General features: G+C 39.4%; 1 protein-coding gene across 5 annotated transcripts in view; it reads right to left on the reverse strand.

Annotated features, from left to right (window-relative positions):
- Positions 1-18,326, reverse strand: part of LOC136883569 (zinc finger protein OZF) — a 110,108-nt gene that overhangs the window by 31,626 nt on the left and 60,156 nt on the right. For all 5 annotated transcript variants that reach the window (XM_067155957.2, XM_067155958.2, XM_067155956.2 and 2 more), the window contains one exon: positions 16,246-16,335. In XM_067155957.2, coding sequence (XP_067012058.2) covers positions 16,246-16,335 — 90 coding nt within the window. The remainder of the gene's footprint in view (positions 1-16,245; positions 16,336-18,326) is intronic.

Here is an 18,326-nt window from a genome sequence, read left to right on the forward strand (position 1 = left end):
TATTAAGAAAAATTTTCCTGACTCACGAAAACCGAGTGACAAGTTAATTCGCCGAACACCACATTTCACAAGGAACAAAAAGAAAAATTCCAGCCTCCACCATCCCCATAGCTGGCCTAATTCTCTCTCCACTTCCTTTTCTTCAATTATTTATAGAAAAACAATTACATTGATGGCACTTTACATATAAACAAATATTTTAATGGTAACATGTAACATATACCTTTATCTTATAATTTCCAAGGCACAAAGTAGAAATGACTTATTAATAGAGTAATTCAAATATGAAAATAAAATTATTTTGCCACAGCAATCTAATACTATATTATGTCAATTTAAAGCACTCTTGAGATCAAAAGCTTGTGTTTCTAATGTAGGTGAATATAATAAATTCCAATTAGTTTAGGTCTATATTCAAAACAGTTTTCAAATTTGAAGACAAATCAGTCAGAAAAGCTAGGAATGAAAAAGAAAAGTTTGCACTTATCCAAAACGTTACTTTTTTAAAATGTTTTCAAGAACTATTTTCTTCCTTTCAATTTCAGCATCCTGCTTTTCTCTTTCAATTTTTAACTTTTTCTGTTTTATCTCCAAATCTCTTAATTGTAATTCAAATTTTCCTTTTCTCCATTTTCTTCTTTTCCTCTTCTGATTGCTTTTCTTTTTTTATTTTCTTGAAGCTTGGATCAATGTCAGCACACTTCTAATGATGCCAACATTCCTCAAACCACCAATGTGTTTCTCACTATCAAAAATAATTCTCTAGGTCACAAGGGATTCTTTCAGAAGATTTTTGACTAGTAAATGTTTATTGACAGAAAAGCCTGTCTCAGCAAATGCATTACCATGGGATAAAATGAAACAAAGTTTCATTACAGACCAGAGATCTCATCTTCTCCTACGAGATTGTAGTAAAATTCATCCAATCCCCAAGTCATCTGTTCTTTTAGAAATGAAGTCATTAATTTTTTTGTTAATTCCTGCATTGTTCTGAGCTTCTTTGGTTATCAGACAGAACTGTCGTTTGGCCTTTTCAGCACTTTCATCACATATCCTTGTATGATTGTGCAAGTTTTCACGAATAACATCAATCCTTTTCATTGCCAAACTGTCCGACTCGTTGGCTGAATGGTCAGCATACTGGCCTTCGGTTCAGAGGGTCACAGGTTCAATTCCCGGCCGGGTCGGGGATTTTAACCTTCATTGGTTAATTCCAATGGCTCGGGGGCTGGGTGTTTGTGCTGTCCCCAACATCCCTGCAACTCACACACCACACATAACACTATCCTCTACCACAATAACACGCAGTTACCTACACATGGCAGATGCCATCCACCCTCGTCGGAGTGTCTGCCTTACAAGGGCTGCACTTGGCTAGAAAAAGCCACACGAAATTATTATTGCCAAACTGGATTTGAGAAATATCATTTTAGGGTCTAGGGCAGTGAGACCCCTTGCTAAATGTGATTTTAGAGGATTTTTCCCTCTGAGTTTTTCTAACATGGTGATCAAGAGAGATTTTTGAGCTCATTCTTAAAAGTAACTTTTCCTTTTCATAACACTTGTTTGAGTAGGCTCTTGGCAGCATAACCAATACCTATTTTTTCTACTGAAAGCAGATTGGCACTATCTTGTAAATCTAAATTTATTACTTTTTGGAAGTACTTGCTTCAGCTATCTTTTCAGACTTAACAAATCTCATCATTATGTTTTTCATAAGTTCTTCAAGCAATATAAGGCACCATATGTTTCTGACTTCGAAGTCTTCTGAAGAAAGGTTTAACATCTGACAAAATACTTCTAGAAGCACTTAATTTTGCCTTAAATAGTGGATTCTTCACAGCTACTCCAAGGCATTGAAGTTTCTTTTCAGTGTACTCTTTCACAGATTTGTCAACGTGATCATATATTTTTAAGAGCTTGATCAAGACAGCGTCCATTTTCCAACCATCTTCTTGCAGTGAACTTGTAAGGGAATGTGGTGCTTGCTGTTACGTCTGTATATTTAACACGTCGAGCAGGGCTATCTTTAAAAAGACTGTACAGAGACATGAAAAATGGATAAAGGTCCCAGTCAATTTTGAAGATCCCAGTTTTCATGGTTCCATTCACTGCATGCAAACTGCATATGCCTATATCAAAAAGAGATTTTCCCTTCAGGTTTAGAACTTGCAAATGAAGGTTTACATTCCAAAACCTTATTCACAAGTACAAATTTGTTTAACAATTCATCAAAACAAACAGTGTAGTGAGAACACTTTTTTAAGTCATTTTGCAAACTTTCTTTAAAATACGCGGCTAATCTATGATTTATAACATAGGAAGCCTTAGTTTTCCCATAGTAATTTTACTCACTAGAAACACTGTTTTGAATGCTACAGAGGTTTCATTGGGAGATGAGGGACACCTTTCCAGCGACAACCTGGAGAGCCCATATGGCTTCAGCTGATGTAACATAATCCTCATTCAAACTGGAAGTCTTTCAACTCTTTTGACTTGTTCCTGCCACTGCTAATTCCTTTGCAGCTGTGGATGTAGTGCTAAATCTTGGCTGTGCATCAAGTGGAGAAAGAAATTGTTGGCTGTGAAGACATAGCTTTCATATATTTTAAATGAGAAGGTACTTTAGCATAAGAAGTGACTGCTTGTTCACCTATATTACTAGGTTTGAATGATTTACAACACTCATTATGCTGAAGTTGCATCATTTACCACTATATGCAACCAACCAATCAGTTTAGGATACACTGCTTTGTTAGCCATTGTCATGAGTTTCAAACAAGCATCCTAGAACTGAAATAAAAGAGAATAACATAAAAATGGTTGAAGGAAATGGCACAAGGGCACAACAAAAATTGTAGACTTGTTGTGCACTTCTTGTAACAAAATACCTGAATGCTACAACAGCCTGGGTTACAGCAGACTAGAGCCTAAAAATATCCCCTCAAATCCATCATTGGGGAAGATTTCCCTGACATTCCAGTTTTTTCTCTATTTCCCTGACTTTACCTGACCAAACTTTTCTCTGACTTACCAGAATGTGCACATTATGTTTTAAGTGGAAAACTAGTGAGAGGGCACCTTTAAATGGAAAAATGATGCAAAAAATTTACTCTTCATGTCAGGCCAGGTCTCATAACAAATATAAGTGGTGTCACAGAACCAGCGGATGCTTCCAAGATATTTTTCCCACTTCATTTGCTTGAAGAAGTTTTGATTCATACCAATAAAGAAATCGTGCTCCAGCAAGTAAAGTATAAGAAATTTGCTGATGCCATTCTTCAAGATGTCAAGATGAAACAAGTTGAAGCTCTACATGGATTATTGATACTGACTGTAGCCCTACGGGACAACCATCTCAACTGAACTTCCTTCCTTATGTTAAATAAAAACACTGCTTCTTCCCAAAAGTTAATCATCTACCTTCCGTAACTCTTCCACGAAATTGTATCTGTGAAGAAGTCCACACATGTGTAATTTGGACCAATATATGTTAGGCCCCATTATACAACATGCATCATCATCAATCTTGTGTAATTTGTCATAATATATACAATTCCCTGTTGCAGTGAAACATACAATAACATTCAAATTACTTTTTTTTTTTTTTTTAATTTTATAAATGCAAAATCTGGTACAGTAAAACTTTGATGCATCGTTTTTCAAGGGAGAGGGGAAAAATTACGATGGATGAGGGAAAACCATAAATGCGGGTAACATGAAAAAGTTGGAGGGAAAACAAAATAATAAAATACGGTTACCGTATTTGGACATATTTCTGTATGACACAGACACATCAAAATATTGCAACCACAATATACGTGATGGAAATAATAAGCATAATTTTTACGGTGTTTCTTTTCACTTTTCTTTGCATTGTCTCATCATCATCATCATCATCATTTCCCAACTCCAGTTTCCCAGGTGTGGTGTACAAGCGCTCGCCATCTCCTTCTGTCTTCATACATCTTCTGATCCAGTACATCCTCCCATTTGTATCCTCTCTCCTCCACATCTGATCTTACAGTCTCTATCCAACGTTTTCTTGGTCTTCCCTGTTGGCTTCTTCCTACGAGATTAAGGTCGAAATATTTTCTGGCAGGTCTTTCCCTGTTCATTCTCATTATGTGCCCATACCACTGAAGTCTGCGTTTCTTTATGACACTGATAATAGGAACCTCGATACCAGCTACTTTCCTATTCACTTCATTTCTGATCTTGTCCTTTCTGGTTGTTTGGTTCATGGTACTAATGAATCTCATTTCAGTTGCTTGGATTCTACTGAAGTCTTTGTTCAGTAGGGTACATGTCTCTAAACCGTACATGAGGATTGGTATGAAGTAAGTGTGGTTCATGATTGTTTTCGCTTTCTGTGGTATTTTGCAGTCCCAGAGGAGATTTCTGACTTGACTGTAGAAGTTCGATGCTTTCTGTGTCCTGCTGAGTATTTCCTGCCTAACAGTGTTGTCTTTCGATATTGTGCTTCCAGAAATATATTTGAGCTTGTTCCTTCCCTGTTGATGGTCATTTCCACTGTCTTTGTTTTGCTCATCTTCAGTCCAAAATTTTTGAATGTGTTGTTCCATTCATTTTCTTCTGAACTTCAGCTTCTGTCTCTCCCCATAAAAGCACATCATCAGCAAATACCAGGGCGTTTGGTTCACTGTCCATTTTCTTGATAGATTTGATGACCTTGTCCATTACTATTACGAACAGGAGTGGTGACAGAGCACTTCTTTGTTGGACACCTCTCTTTGTTTCAAACCATTTTGATCATCGGTTGCCTATCTGGACACAACTGTAGCACTTCTGGTATAGCATCTTGACTTTGTCAATTAAGTACTTTGGCACCTTTACGTCTTCCAGACATTCCCATATCTTGTTTCGAGGAACACTATTATATGCTTTTTCAATGTCCACAAATGCAATCACAAGATTTCTTCCGTATTCCCAGTACTTTTCTGTCAGCATCTTTACTGCAAAGATATGATCTACAGTACTTCGAACTTTCCTGAACCCGTGTTGTTCTTCCTCAAGCAAAGGTTCCACTATCTTCCTAAGTCTTGTTTCTATGATCTTTTCCAGCAGCTTCAGTGAGTGTGACAACAGCGTGATGCCTCTGTAATTTCCACAATTCCGTCGGTTGCCCTTTCTGAACAGTGGAATGATGACTCCTTTACTCCAATCTTCTGGAATTTTCTTACTTTCCCAAATCACCGATAACACTCTATATAGCCAATTCAAGCCTGGTATTCCAGCTGCCTTTATCATGTCTAAGCTGAGATCATCAAAGCCTGGGGACTTCCCATTTCGCATGCTCTTTAGTTATGTTTCTACCTCAAGCCATGTTAATGGGTATTGGTTGTTTTTGGCTTCATCTACACTACAATCATTGGTGGTGGTGTTGCCCCCATCTCCATTTAACAGCTTGTTGAAGTACTTCTTCATTTCATCCCTGATCCCTTCCTCTGTTTGTATTAAGCTACCATCATCTGTTTCCAGTGCAAGGATGTTTATATTTTCATTTCTTTTACTGTTTACTATTTTGTATAGTAGTTTCCTACTTCCTTGACAGTCTTCCTCTAGCCTTGTAGTAAAGTTATCCCAGTACTTTTCCTTTTCTTTCTGGATCAGTCTTTTTACAGCCAGTTTCTTTTTCCGGTATTCCTGTGCTAGATGTTCAATTTCTAATTCATTTCGTCTATCATCTGTTTTCTGTTTTTTGAGGTCTAATTTTCTTTTCAGTATATTTCTATATTTTACTGCTGTCTTCACTCGGTCATTCCACCAAGGTGTTTCCTTCTCTTTTGGTGTGGCATTGTGAAATAACTGAAAACCATTAAGGTCAGTTTTCTTTAGCAAATTACTGCTATAAGTGAATATTATGGTGATAACCTCCATTTTCGATGAATACAAATGATTTAAAAGAATGTGTCATTTTTCATTATTTAGAATTGAAATAGAAATTTGGTAGGCTTCATTTTGTTCCTTTATTTTTCCTACTTGTTTAACGTCGCACTAACACATCAGAAGGTTTTCAGCGAGGGAAGGATAGGGAATGGCTAAGATTAGAAAGGTATCAGTCATGTCGGTAAATAAGGTACAGTCCCAGCATTTGCCTGGTGTGAAAATGGGAAACCATGTAAAACTGTCTTTAGAGCTGCTGATGGTGATAATCGAACCCACTATCTCCCGAAGGCAAGCTAACAGCTGCGCGACTCTCAACGCAAGACCAACTTGCTCGGTTGTTTTGTTCTTTACTGTACATATGACTCGATTAGAAACGTGGTGTATACGTTCTCAATTCACCAGCCATGAATTGTTTAATCAATTTGTGAAAAGTAGATCACTTAATTATGGACATTTAAATGGTAATCATGAGCATGAAGTCGGCTTCCAGCTGACGAGCCGAAATCCGCACACTGTAGAGGGGACAATGGGCGACGTTCATTATCTTGTGAAGAATGAGGGGATGCACCAACATGAAGGCTTTTTTAATAGCGGTGTTTGTAATATTCTGTCAATTTTCAAAGTATACTTACTATAATTGCCATTTGTTAAATTTAAAAACAAATGTTCATTCATTAAAGTATGAAGGCTTTGGGTCTCTGAGTACACGACCTCTGATTGGTTCACGCCGTGCAGTATGTCACCAGGTTGAATATATGAGGGCATGAATTCTGACTGGGTCGCTCCGAGCAGTCTGTCATATGATTGGATCTCGGAGTGCACAACCTCCGATTGGGTCGTGCGGAGCAATGGATCCTCTGGTTGGTTGACTGTAATGTCCCTGATCTGAGTAAACTTCGGCCGTACGTTATATAAAGGGGTGTACCAGGCCTTGCTGAGTTTCAGTCCTTCCTCCTTTCTATTAAAGTTATCCGGATGTTTATGTATTTCGATTGCTTCCCTGTAGAAAGTGAAAGTGGGATGTTGTGGCCAGTATGTCAGTATCCTCGTAACGGATCTCATGCTTTCTGTCAAGCGGTGCATGCTCCGCTACTGCTGATTTGTCGTATTGCCCCAAGCGACAGTTCCTTTTGTGCTCCGTCAGGCGAGAATTGACACTTCTGCCAGTCGTGACAACACAAACAGCTCCACAGCCGCACGGTATCCTATAGACCCCAGTAGATGTTAGAGGGTCACGTGGATCTTGGGCAGAACGTAACATGTTTTGTAGCTGTCGGGTCGGCTGAAAAATGGTTTTAACATTGTGACGTTCAAGGATCCTTCCAATACGATCCGTGACATCCCGTATATACGGCAAATAAGCGATACCTTTCTTCCTGGGTTCTTCTCGCTTACTATTCGCTGGCTGTCTTCTGGGGTGGAGTGCTCTCCTGACCTCTTGTACCGTGTGGCCATTGGTTTGTAAGGCTAGATCAAGATGCCATACTTCCTTCTCGATGTACTCTGGTTCACAGACACGAAGGGCCCAATCTACCAAGGTCTTCATCATGGCGCGCTTCTGGCCAGGATGGCGACTGGAATTTTTGTTTAAGTATCGGTCTGTGTGTGTTGGTTTTCGGTATACTTGATGCCCTAGGGATCCATCATTCTTCCTCTTCACCAGCACGTCCAGGAAAGCTAATTCCCCATCCTTTTCCTTCTCCACAGTGAACTGTATACGAGGATGAATACTGTTCAGATGTGTAAGAAAGCCGTCAAGTGCCTCCTCTCCATGTCCGCATATCACAAAAGTGTCATCCACATAGCGGAACCAACACCTGGGTTTATTTACAGCAGTCTGCAGGGCTTCCTCTTCAAAGAACTCCATATAAAAATTAGCAATAACATGGCTAAGTGGGCTTCCCATGGCAACACCGCCTGTCTGTTCATAAAATTCATGTTTCCATTGGAAAAATGTCATCATAAGTACATGTTCAAATAAAACTATTGTTTCCTCTGAAAAGAGATGTTGAATATGTTCTAGAGTATCCTTGATTGGTACCATGGTGAACAGCGAGACGTCAAAACTAACGAGTATATCCCCTGGTTGTACTCGCAAGTGTCGCAATCTGTTTATGAAATGGGCCGAGTCTCTGATGTGTGATTCCTTAGTCCCTACGTAAGGTTGCAGTAAATTGCTTAAATATTTCGCGACTTCATAAGTAGGAGAGCCAATGGTACTAACAATGGGGCGAAGAGGAACGTCTGACTTATGGATCTTAGGAAGACCATATAGTCTTGGACATAAGGCTTCTGATTTCTTCAGCTTCTTTTCTCCTGAAATAGAAGATTTCTTGATCAAAGTATTGGTCTTGCGCAGGATACTCAGTCGGATCGCGAAGAAATTTCTTGTAGATCAAAGGATCAAGAAGTTCTTTGATCTTACGTTCATAATCCACGGTGTTCAAGATAACAGTAGCATTACCTTTGTCAGCTGTTAATATGGTAATAATTTCGTCGGCTTTTAAATTCTTTAGCGCAAGCCCCTCCTTCTTGTTAAGACTATGTTTTAGTAACTTGGCCTTGCAGAGTATCTTGGAACAGTCGTGACATATTTCCTCGGAAACCTCTGGTGGCAACTGACGTATTCCTGATTCTATGTTGGAAATGATATCTTCTATTGGAATGGCCGTCGCTGTAACAGCAGAATTGCCTCCTTTTGCAAGCACAGTAGTTTCATCTTCTGTTAAACAATGGTTAGATAAATTAACGACTGTCCGGGCAGGATCCACTCTGTGGATCGGATTCCTCGTCCTCATATTGCCACTTACACGTTCGTACTTTTTCTTCTGCCGCAGCGTATCCTTCTCCTCCTGATGTTCCATGGTGCTGTAAGTAATCCTGCCAATTTGGTCCCGGTCACCCAGTGCATCGAGTTGCCTGTCGTCAAATGTAGTGATAAAAGCCATTCATCATTAAGGGCCAGTTCTTTACGAGTAAAATGAATACATTCCCTAAGAGCTTGTACCGTCCTGTTATAAATTCTATGTGCCGAAGAGATTGAAAAAATTTCTCTTCTGTTGTAGAAATTGTGGAAAAACACAGGTCCGTTATTGGACATTATAAATTTTCCAGCTAACTCATTCCTGGTTGCCAGCTTTTCGCCCCCGTGTGCTAGGCTGGGCTCATCAGTTGGTACCTAGCACACCTACCAAGACGCTGGCTAGTGCATACTGTGGAGGCCACTGTGTAGGCTAATTGTAGCCACCGGCAGTGCCAATGCACTATGAGAAATCCTGTCTCACTACCAAAAATTGATGCCTGCCTGGCCATCAGATGATATAGATGATATGGATCTTGGAGTGCACGACCTCCGATTGGGTCTGAGATCCAATCCAATCAGAAGACGGACTGCTCGGAGCGACCCAATCAGAATTCATGCCCTCATATATTCAACCTGGTGATATACTGCATGGCGCAAACCAATCAGAGGTCGTGTGCTCAGAGACCCAACCAAACGTCAGGCTGCTCGGCCCGACCCAATCCAAGGTCGTGCTTTCAGATACCCAATCAGATGTCGGATTGCACGGCGCAAACCAATTGGAGGCCGCACACTTACATATAAATACAGCTGCTTCCCAAACAACTTTCGCAGTCGCCAGCGGGATACAGGATAGCGTATCTTCATGACGCCACAGAAGATGACTACCGCAGCAGTAGTTGAAACGTCTGGAAGAAGCGAGAGGAGTGGACCACGGCATAATAGCCCAGAAGATTTTTATTATATTAACACCGGCCGTGAAAGCCTTCATACTTTAACGTCAGTATACTGTTTAGTTTCATTCTGAGTGGACCTGTAGTGTGTCTTTGTTGTGTGCGGTGATTACAATTTTATCTATCGTTCGTAATTACATTGTTTTTCTCATTTTAGTTCCTATGTATTATTGCTATTCATGACATGTCACATCCCATGAAAAAAAATAAGAACTCTGCAAGAACGACTGAAAATTACAGAAGTTGAATCGAATCCGTTCGAAAAATGAGTGGGTCTCGCTAAACATCTTGGGTTAGCGTTCTCAACTTTAAACTCCATATCAGTAGCTTGGTTCTAAAAGGGCCAATGTCAAAAAACCTGTTTTTGAGCCATGAGCATTTGAAATTTTGCTTATAGTTTCCCAACTTTTTTTTCAACAACTAACTTTGAATAATTTTATACTTTCTTTGTGGAAATCACCTGATTAAACACTAATTTTTTCTATCATATTCTTTAAAAATCGCCAGGTCTCTAATCTTTATTGGTAATCTAATATTGTTGCCAAGGGTTTATTTAATTAAACGTTAATTGTTCGTTTAGTACTTATCAGAGACATTGGCCCTTTTAACATGTTGCAAGCCAGGATAAAACACATTTGTATCAGTTAATACCTCAATTTTGATAAAAAATGACATTGGCCATTTTAGAACCAAGCCACAGATATTTGCTAAGAAAAAAGAGATAAGAGAGCAAATTGATAAATATGGCAGTTCATGTAAAAGCAGAAAAACTGGAAGAGAATCTACATTTGCTCAGCTGGAGAATGTCCTTTTCACTTGGTACCAGAAAGCAAGGGCTTCCAATATCCCTATAGATGGAACCATATCATGGGATAAAGCAAAGAAAATAGCTGCAAGATTGAAAATTGATAATTTTACTGCATCGAATGGATGGATCGCTCGATTTAAAGAGCGACATGGACTAGTCTTCAAGAAGGTTTCTGGAGAAAGTGCTTCTGTGGACACGGAAGTTAAGGATCTGTGGATTGAGAGGCTGCCTTCACTATTGGAGGGGTACGAGCCACGTGACATATATAACGCAATTGAGACTGGACTTTTATACAGTGTTCTTCCAGACAGAACACTGGTGCTGAAGGATGAATCTTGCCATGGAGGGAAAAGTTCAAAAGAAAGCCTAACTGTTCTGTTGAAGTGTGAACAGTGATGGCAGTGAAAAGAGAGTGCCAGTCATAGTGGGAAAATCATTAAAACTAAGTTGTTTTAAGAATACGCAAAAACTGCCCATGACGTATCTTGCAAACAAAAAAGCTTGGATGACCCACTCACATTTTTTTCACAGTTTTGAAGGTCATTTGGTGCCTCCATGGGTGCACAAGGAAGAAAAGTCATGCTCTTTGTGGATAATTGTGCCGCTCATCCACACGACACGCTATTTCTTTGCATTGTGAAAGTTGTGTGTTTCACCCCAAATAGTACCAGCGTGGTGCAGCCTCTTGACTGTGTGCTTGTTGGATTCCGGGAAAGAAATGAGCAAAAATACCAATTTACTACAGGCGATTCATTTCACGGTACCAGCTTGGCGGCAGGTATCCCAGCCAACTGTCATGAACTATTTCCACAAGGGTGGTTTCAGCTGTCAGCTACTGGGGCGGAAATAGACTCCGCTGAAAATCTCTGTGCTAATGGTGAAGATAGTGATGACGATGATGTCTTTAATGAAGACTGGAAACAATTAAAGGGTGAAAGTGACTCTGTCCCCGTTGATTTTAGAGACTATGTGTTGATCGATTCCCATGTAGCCATGTGTGAAGTAGAAACAATTGAAGAACTGTGTGATGATGGTGCAGGGGAGAGGAGTGATGAAGGGGAAGAAGACGATCGTGAGCCCAAAGCCGTCCCAAGTTTTGCTGAAGCGCATAACACCTTAACCAAGATGAAATCACGAAGAGGAGAATGTTATGCAAGTAGAGCAGGCTTTGTTTCATCTGAAACGCAAAGCTTTGATGAAACAAAAAACAATTAAGGACTTTTTAACTAAAAGGAGCAAGTAGTAAAATAACAGATATGGCATTGCACTGTTATTTTGTTATGTTTATAACAAGATTGATACGCATTAAAATTAGCATCCTGTAGCATTAATTACTCAAAGCTATATCATTTATTACCTATCATCTGTTTTGTTATATTAGGCCTATTTGAGAGACACAAATAAAATTAAAATGTTATGCCTGTATAATTGAATGTACATAACCTAACCAACATTACAGTGTTCTGTAAATAACTAGACCAGTAATAGTATCGATGTTGCCAAGAACAGAAGATCAGATTATGTAAGTTTTGTGTGTACATTTGAATTAAATAATAACATTCCACAAATTTCAAGAGTTTCTTTCGTCAGTACTTTCCAATATAAACTCCGAGATCCAATCAGACGACAGACTGCTCGGAGCGACCCAGTCAGAATTCATGCTCTCATATATTCAACCTGGTGATATACTGCACGGCGCGAACCAATCAGAGGTCGTGTGCTCAAAGACCCAACCACACGTCAGGCTGCTCGGCCTGACCCAATCCGAGGTCGTGCTTTCAGATACCCAATCAGATGTCGGATTGCACGCCGTGAACCAATTGAAGGCCGCACACTTACATTTTTTTTGCTAGGGGCTTTACGTCACACCGACACAAATAGGTCTTATGGCGACGATGGGATAGGAAAGGCTTAGGAGTTGGAAGGAAGCGGCCGTGGCCTTAATTAAGGTACAGCCCCAGCATTTGCCTGGTGTGAAAATGGGAAACCATGGAAAACCATTTTCAGGGCTGCCGATAGTGGGATTCGAACCTACTATCTCCCGGATGCAAGCTCACAGCCGCGCGCCTCTACGTGCACGGCCAACTCACCACTTACATATAAATACAGCTGCTTCCCAAACAACTTTCGCAGTCACCAGCGGGATACAGGAGAGCGTATCTACATGATGCTACAGAAGATGACTACTGCAGCAGTAGTCGAAACATCTGGAAGAAGCGAGAGGAGTGGACCATGGCATAATAGCCCGGAAGATTTTTATTATAGCATACTGACGGCTTGGTGCTTCAAGCAGAAACCTTAGTGCCACAAGGCTCGTAGTCGTAGTTAGGCCTATATGTGCGTAAATAATCTGCGCACTTCAGTCCAGCCTACATATACCTTGCTCCAGCCGAGAAACTTGCTCAAGCCTAGTAACTTCTAATCGCTTGAAACGCATACGTTACAGATTGCCACTGTTCCATGTTGCTTTAAATTCAAACAAATGTTTGCATATATTTTTCTCAAAAACGATCAATGCGGGTGAGTTGTGGCCAAGGACTAGTAACTTTTTGATGATTGATGCGAGAAAATGATAGTTCGAGGAATGATGGATGTAGGGAAATTTAACATTAGTTTATATGGAACATTTTCGGGACTAAATAAACTGAACGATGCATATGGGAAAACATCAGTTCCAGGAACGATGCATCGAGGTTCCACTGTATATGAAATCTCTCGGGTGTTTACACTCTCAGTGTAGTGAATAATCTTGAATACTATATTCTAGTTTTTCATTCATCAGTGAGGCAGGTTCGCTGTTCTTTGGCAGCCATGCGGCTTCACACTTGATAAAGCCTGTACCTTCCACAACTACAGACTCCAAGGCTTCCTGAAACATCACCATCTACTGCAAACATTCCCACAAATTTATTCTAACAACACAAATACAGTCATATAACGCTGAAGAGGATCTTTTAGACTAATTGTTGTAAACATTAAAATTGTTGTAACCATTCTCCATGAGAGATACTTTAACGTTCTTTGTAATTTGGCACTATGCTTTTTCTGATTCTAAATGTATGTTTTTTTCATTCCTAACTCTGGCTATCATTTCCAGATTTACTTCTTTACCTCAGGTCCTAAGTCAACTTAAAGACATCATATTATGACAAGAATACCATAACAATAATTCTTGTTATTATGTGTTTTAAATAATTATTCCTGCAACATTGTCTTTGTCTGGTAAACATATATTTTAGTTATCACATAATCTGTTTCATTTTTACTCGGCTGAAGATGACCAATAAGTGGCTGAAATTAGTCGCAAGACTTATGTAATATTATTTACCTGATACATTATACTGAAAAGGTGGGCCCTCTTATCAATTCATTTCTTATAATGGCTGCTAGCTCATGACTTTGTAAACAGGAGGGTTCAAATCCCCTGTCGACCATCCTCAGATTGGTTTTCTGTAGTTTCCTATTTTAACTCCATCCAAATGGATGGTAACTTTCTCCCTTTCAAATCCCAACCCATATAATGTACAACCACAAACAACCTCACACAGTGATATATATAGCTCACATCCAAAGGATGTACAAGGAAAAGCAGGTACAGAACTGCCAAGCAGAATATAACCTCAAACACTCCCGGTACTGAAAGCCCTCATGATCATCACCATCACCATCATCATTTTCATTTCTGCATGTCCAGCTCCTGCAAGGTCGGGATATTGATGATAATTCTCCACCGTAGCCTCACCTTTTCTGAGGCTGATATTGACCTTCACTCGTTTTAAAGCTATAGTTACAATGGCGTCACCACTTCCAAAGGCATTTTAGAGCTACTGCCAGCAATTATCCAGGTTGCCACTTACATGGAGAACAGACACTGCTAATGAATAGTGTACTCATACCAATCCCTGAGAAATGGGCTGCCTCTTCTGCAACTGCCAATGTTCTGAAGTCCATCTCCTCCACTGTAGGTTCCAGTAAGGTCATAAGGTCATAACCCTGAACTCGAACCCTTACCAGATGATATCGGGCCTTAGTCTAATTAAAACAATCACCTCTTCTACCAAAAGTTTATCATTTATCTTTTGTAAATGAACCAGGACATCTGTGAAGAAGTGCAAACTTGTCTAATATGACATTAAATGTACAATTTCCTGTAGCAGTGAAACATCCATAACTTTCAAATGATTTAAATTTTTGTTTGAAAATGTTACAAATTTAAAATCTTTACAGTAGAACCTCGATGCATTGTTCCCAGAACTGTTGTTTTCCCGTATTCATCATTCAATTTATTCGGTCCCAAAAATGTTCCATATAAACCAATGTTAAATTTCTCTGCAGCTATCATTCCTGAAACTATCGTTTTATTGCATTGATCGTCGAAAAATTATTTGTCCACTGCCATAATTTTCCCGCATTGATCGATCGTATGTAAGAAAAATATATGCAAAAGTTTTTTTAATACAGAGAGACTGCTCAATACTCTTAGCACAGAACAGCGGCAACCTGTTACGGGAGAATGTATGAATGATTCTGTGTTGCTAGTCTTGAACAAGGATCTTGTAGGCTAAAGTGCTGTGCGCAGGTTATTCATGCGCAAGCTCACTATGAGCCTCCTGGAGCCAATGCTTCTCCCCAACCCACTAACTGACCCCTAGAAGTATTCTTATTTATAAGAATTAAAATGCAGGCAGTGTAAAACTCAAATTTGCCTCCAAATTCCTGAGTTGGTATAGGCTGGCTAGGGATGCCAACTTCGTTGAAAATGAGAAAACTGCACACTGCACCGGATACATATGGTGATTAATGGCATCCTACCTTGTGGAGTGTATGGGATGCTAGAGGCTTCTTGCCGCTTTGTTGTCTTTTGCCCAACAGTCTTGTTACAAGCCAGACCAATCATCTTTTCTCATAGCCTAGTCTAGTAACTAATTCCTAAGTTGGCAGCCTCACACAGGCTGCTGTGATATTGTCCGAGATGTGCGGTGAATTTCTAACCTCTGTGACATAGTTTGAGCCCAGCTGTGAGAGCCGTACCATATTGGGTACTTAATCTATCATTCGCGAAGGATCTACACAATCTTTTCCTAAATACAGGCTTTTGCCATAATATCTTCGTATATCCTTAATTTGCAATAAAAGAACTGAACTTAAAGGTTTTCAATTATTACGAAATGTGAAAAGAAAAGTCAAACGAGACAGCGTAAACGTCGCGCTTTTTATTTTCATCGCGTAGTCCTATGTCATGGATGCAACATTTTGATACCATTATATATAGTATGAGCTAAAAGATTAGTGCGTTGGCCTTTGGTTCAAGGCGTCTCGATCGGGTCGAGGATTTTAACTTTCCTTGGTTAATTCCAACAGTTCGGGGGCTGTTTATGTGCCGAATTAAACATTAGAATTCATCTTAGGTAGGACCGCATTTTCATATGCACGTAGATCGCCTATCACGCGACAACTCGAAAGACCTGCAGCCGTATCCGGAGGCCAAACACAATTATTGTTGTTGTTGTTTTTATAATAATAATAATAATAATAATAATAATAATATATTTATGTAACGAAAAAGGTCCAAATACAGTACCCGTATTTTATTATTTTGCTTTACCTTATTCTTATGTTGCCCGCATTTATCGTTTTCCCGCATCCGTTGTCATTTTCCCCCTCCCCCTTGAAAAACGATGCATCAAGGTTTTACTGTACTTGAAATTTCCCTAATGTTCATACTCCCAGTCAAATGAATAAACTCAAATATTACATTCTAATTTCTCACTCACCAGGGAGGCCGGTTCTCTATTCTCTGGCAGCCATGGGATTTCACTCTTGATAAAGTCTGTACCTTCTACACCAATAGATTCCAAGGGTTCCTGAAACATCACCATCTAGTGCAAATATTCCCACAAATTTATTCTCTCTAACAACACATAATGCTGAAGAGGATCCTTTAGACTATTTGTTGTAACCATTCTACACGAGAGATATATTACAATTCTTTGTGCTTCAGTACTATACTTTTCTGACTTTAAATAAAGAATTTAATTTTGTGGATTAAAGATAATACTGTTTTTCTCGCATAATTAATCTTCTTGCATAATTTACGCATCCCAATATTTTTGGGTCCATAATGGAGAATCAGGAAAGGAGTAAGACAGGGGTGTTCCTTATCACCATTTCTATTTAATATGTACATTGAAGAGGCCATGAAAATTTTTAAATCCAAAACACCTGGCATTAAAATAAATGGAACAACTGTACACTGTATTAGATTTGCCGACGATATTGCACTTCTGGCTGACAATGAGAAGAACATGCAGATCATGCTCAACAAATTAACATCCACCTTAAAAGATTTCCAACTTAACATTAATGTAAATAAAACTAATGTTATGGTTGTAAGCAAATCTAAAATGAAGCCAGAGGCACAGCTCAGAATAGGAAATATTTTAATAAAACAGGTGCACAAATTCTGCTACTTAGGATCAGTTATTACCGATGACAACAGATGCACTGTGGAAATAAAAAGAAGGATTTCCCTGTGTAAGAAAGCCTTTGAGGAGAAGAAGCAGCTCTTAACTAATAAATCCTTAAATACTGAACAAAATAAATTATTTATCAAAACGTTCATTTGGAGTGTGCTGCTATACGGCTGTGAAGGATGGACTCTCTTGAAGGAAGACGTGAAACGACTAGAGGCAGTGGAAATGTGGCTATGGAGGAAGATGACAAGAACTAGCTGGATTGAGAAGAAAACTAATGAAGCAGTGCTTAGAGAAATAAACACCCAGAGACATTTAATAACAACGATAAAAAGGAGAAGAGCGTCAGTTTGCAGTCACATTCTCCGGCATAATAACTTCATAAAGAACTTGTTCGAAGGCAAGGTGATGGGAAAGAAAGGCAGAGGGAAACCACGGAAGAAGATCATTGAAGAGGTAGTTGAGATGATGGGATGCCAAGGTTATGGAGAGATGAAAAGGATCTCGGAGAGAAGAGATCAATGGTTGCAGCGACAAGGCGAAGCCTTTAGATAATGATGATGATGAATGGAGAAAAGGAAATGTTCATGTAATTGTCGCACCCACTTCTTCAAACATCGTTCATGCAGCTCCAGATGTGTTTCGAAATAAAGATGTCAATTATTCAAGTAGCAGATATTCCAAATACAAGGCAACGTGCGGTTATTAGCCAGCAGAAAATTCCATTGCACTAGTTCAATGAGAGAATCAGCCCAGAAGTGACAAGTGACGCTCTATTCCAGTTTGGTACAAACATATTTTACAAGTGTTTTGGGTATGGGCCATTCTGTGATCTCAAAATTGTTTGTTGGTCCACAGTGAGCAAGTATCAGAGTAATAGTGCATCCTACAAACTCGCAGTGATCAGTTATGCCGAAACATATGGGAATAGGCCAGCGGGCTGCAAATATTCAGTGTCTGAATGCAACGTGCACCACCATGATAACAGAGAAGTGCACTTCAAGCGACCAACAAATCTCGCAAATTATTTCATGGACCAAAAAACGGCAAGTTTCCACAAATAGAGGGAAACCAAATATATATAAGATTTTGTTACGCAATGTTGGATAAGCCATTTCTCACAAAATGTTGTATTTTAAAGAATGAGAAATAGCCGCTGCACATGGAATCAGTGTCTCGAATTTGAAGGTTAACCAAGGCTTGATTCATTTTATGAAAAGAAATGGACTTTCTCTTCAACGAAGAACAATATTATTAAAAAAAATGACGAATGATTTCTACCATTTTCATCGCTTTGTGATTCAGAAGCACGAAGTGAAAGAATATTTGATATCCCAAATAGGAACCGCTGGTCAGACGCCAATCAGTTTCCATATGCCACA

The sequence above is a fragment of the Anabrus simplex genome, chromosome 11 (genome assembly GCF_040414725.1).
Source record: "Anabrus simplex isolate iqAnaSimp1 chromosome 11, ASM4041472v1, whole genome shotgun sequence".
Classification (NCBI taxonomy): Eukaryota; Metazoa; Arthropoda; class Insecta; order Orthoptera; family Tettigoniidae; genus Anabrus; species Anabrus simplex.